The sequence below is a fragment of the Babylonia areolata genome, chromosome 17 (genome assembly GCF_041734735.1).
Source record: "Babylonia areolata isolate BAREFJ2019XMU chromosome 17, ASM4173473v1, whole genome shotgun sequence".
NCBI classification, from domain to species: domain Eukaryota; kingdom Metazoa; phylum Mollusca; class Gastropoda; order Neogastropoda; family Buccinidae; genus Babylonia; species Babylonia areolata.
Window position 1 is genome coordinate 13,378,075 of NC_134892.1, and position 2,500 is coordinate 13,380,574.

The 2,500-nt window shown below is 44.7% G+C and overlaps 1 protein-coding gene across 1 annotated transcript in view; it reads right to left on the reverse strand.

The window, feature by feature from the left end:
• The window catches only part of LOC143291663 (uncharacterized), a 12,986-nt gene extending 10,542 nt beyond the window's left edge, over window positions 1–2,444 (reverse strand). The window contains exons 1-2 of the mRNA XM_076601662.1: window positions 2,315–2,444; window positions 430–655 (exon numbers count right to left, since the gene is read on the reverse strand). Of these exons, the coding sequence (XP_076457777.1) occupies window positions 430–655; window positions 2,315–2,419 (331 nt within the window). The 5' untranslated portion in view covers window positions 2,420–2,444. The remainder of the gene's footprint in view (window positions 1–429; window positions 656–2,314) is intronic.
• Between the last annotated feature and the right edge of the window lie 56 nt (window positions 2,445–2,500).

Here is a 2,500-nt window from a genome sequence, read left to right on the forward strand (position 1 = left end):
TGCAGGCAAAAGAACCATGCAGAAACAAGTAACGCATTAACAAAAGAATGAAAACTTTCTGACTATACAACTTTATACCTGAGGTCAAAGGCAAAAATTAGCAATTATTTCAACTAATCTTATCGGTCTGTCATTGGTCCAAACTCCCTCAAAATCATTTCAGTTCTTTCACATAACCTTTATCCAATTTCTCTTTTTCTCTTCTGATTCTCTCTTCCCCTGTTTGTCTCTGACTGTCTCTCTCTCTGTGTGCTTGTCTCTGTCTCTAAGTCTCTGTTTCATAAAATGTACTTATGTAACTGTTGAATGATTGTTCCTTTCAATTTGGGGCCTCTGCCAAAAACCAGACACAACATTTCATTTACGAGGACATTCATTCACTCTCTCTCTCTCTCTCTCTCTCTGTCTTTCTGTGTCCAAACCACTCACCCCCCCACATGATCAACGTTTTCAGAATCTGTTTCTTCACCCCTTCCTCTCCTTCCCCCTCCCGGAGACCGGCGGCCAGATGGACAGCAGAGTTACCCGCCCTGTTCTGCACATTGGCCAACAGACGAGCGCCCTCCGCCCCCACCTCCTCCAGAATGAGTTTGACCACACGGGCGTCCTTCGTTTCCACTGCCATCATAAACGCCGTTTTCCCCGATCGCTGGTCCTGTAAATGAGTTGTTCAGAGATAATAATTATAATGATAATAATAATAACAAGTATTTCTATAGCACTGAATCTTGCACAGAGACAAATCAAAGCACTTTCACACCAGTCATCCACACGCATGCATAACTCTAAACTTGAGAAACTTAAGACAAAAGAAAAGCCAGTGGAGGGAGGCTATCTTGGAAAGAGGTGGGTTTTAAGGCCAGACTTGAAAGAGCTGAGTGAGGAGACCTGATGAAGTGGAAGTTCATTCCAAATGAAAGGTCCAGAGACAGAGAAAGAACGGCAGCCGACAGTGGGGTGTTTGAATCTGGGTGTGCACAAACAGAGTGGATCCGAAGCCAGTGCCAGCCCCTGTCAAGCGTTTGTAGGGACAATCAGGAAATTCGGTAGGAACATTTTGAATTTGGTAGGAACACTCAGACTCTGAGCCACATCTGCAAACCATAGCCTTAAGCATCTGGGCACAGACACTGTTTGACCGAGACGAAACTTGATTTAGCCCCATTCTCATTTGTTCGGGCAAACAATCAAGCTGATTGGTCCACTCAATGCTGCTTAAATGCCAGCATGCATGTGATTAGCTGAGCATCATCACATGAGACCAAGGGTAATAGTGACTGCCCTGGCCTCATGATCGACAGGTCTAGAGTGTTTGGGTAATGTTACAATAGGAAAGCATGTGACCATGCTATGAACTCATCGGAACAATTTTGACGTTGGCGTAATGTCGGAACAAACTACGATCAAGTGTAACAAAATACGGCAAAAGCATAACAGTTGGATTCTCTGGTTGTTGTTGTTGTTGTTGTTGTTTTAAATTGTCAAGGTAGTGTCACTGCACTCACACAAATCCATACACGTAACACTGTGTCTGCCAGGCAGATACCTGACCAGCAACATAACCCAACATGCTTTGTCAGGCAATGAGAGAGTGCATGTATATCTGTGTACCTATCAGAGTGAGTTTCTTCTACAAGCCATAGGACAACACTTATGTTTGTGACTGGTTCTTTTCCACTGTGACTAAAACAAGCTGCACACAGGTCCTGGGTTTATCGTTTCATCCATATGACAACATGCCCAATCAAACTTGGGGTAAACAGCGACACCAAGAATCGAACCCAGACTACCAGGGACACTGTACTGACAGTAAATATGTGTACCTACCAACAGTAAATATGTGTTCCTACCAACTTCTTCTTCTTCTGTGTTCGTGGGCTGCAACTCCCACGTTCACTCCTATATACGCGAGTGGGCTTTTACGTGTATGACCGTTTTTAACCCACCATGTAGGCAGCCATACTCCGCTTTCGGGGGGTATGCATGCTGGGTATGTTCTTCTTTCCATAACCCACTAAACGCTGACATGGATTACAAGATCTTTAACGTGCGTATTTGATCTTCTGCTTGCATATACACACGAAAGGGGTTCAGGCACTAGCAGGTCTACACATATGCTGACCTGGGAGATCGTAAAAATCTCCACCCTCTACCCACCAGGCGCCGTCACCGTGATTCGAACCCAGAACCCTCAGATTGAAAGTCCAACGCTTTAACCATTCGGCTATTGCGTCCGTTGTTCCTACCAACAATAAATATGTGTACCTACCAACAATAAATATGTGTACCTACCCAGTAAATAATGTGTACCTACCACAGCACTGAAATCAGGTTTCTCCTCCTCATCCACCATCATGCAGATGATGTCGAAATGATCCTCTGTCGGATGCCCGGGGATGTGCTTCATCAGGCTCACCATGAGAGGTGTGCACCCTGGGACAGATGTGGTTGGAGAGGAGAGTTTGGTTTTTGGTATAAAAAACAACAACAGCAAAAACAA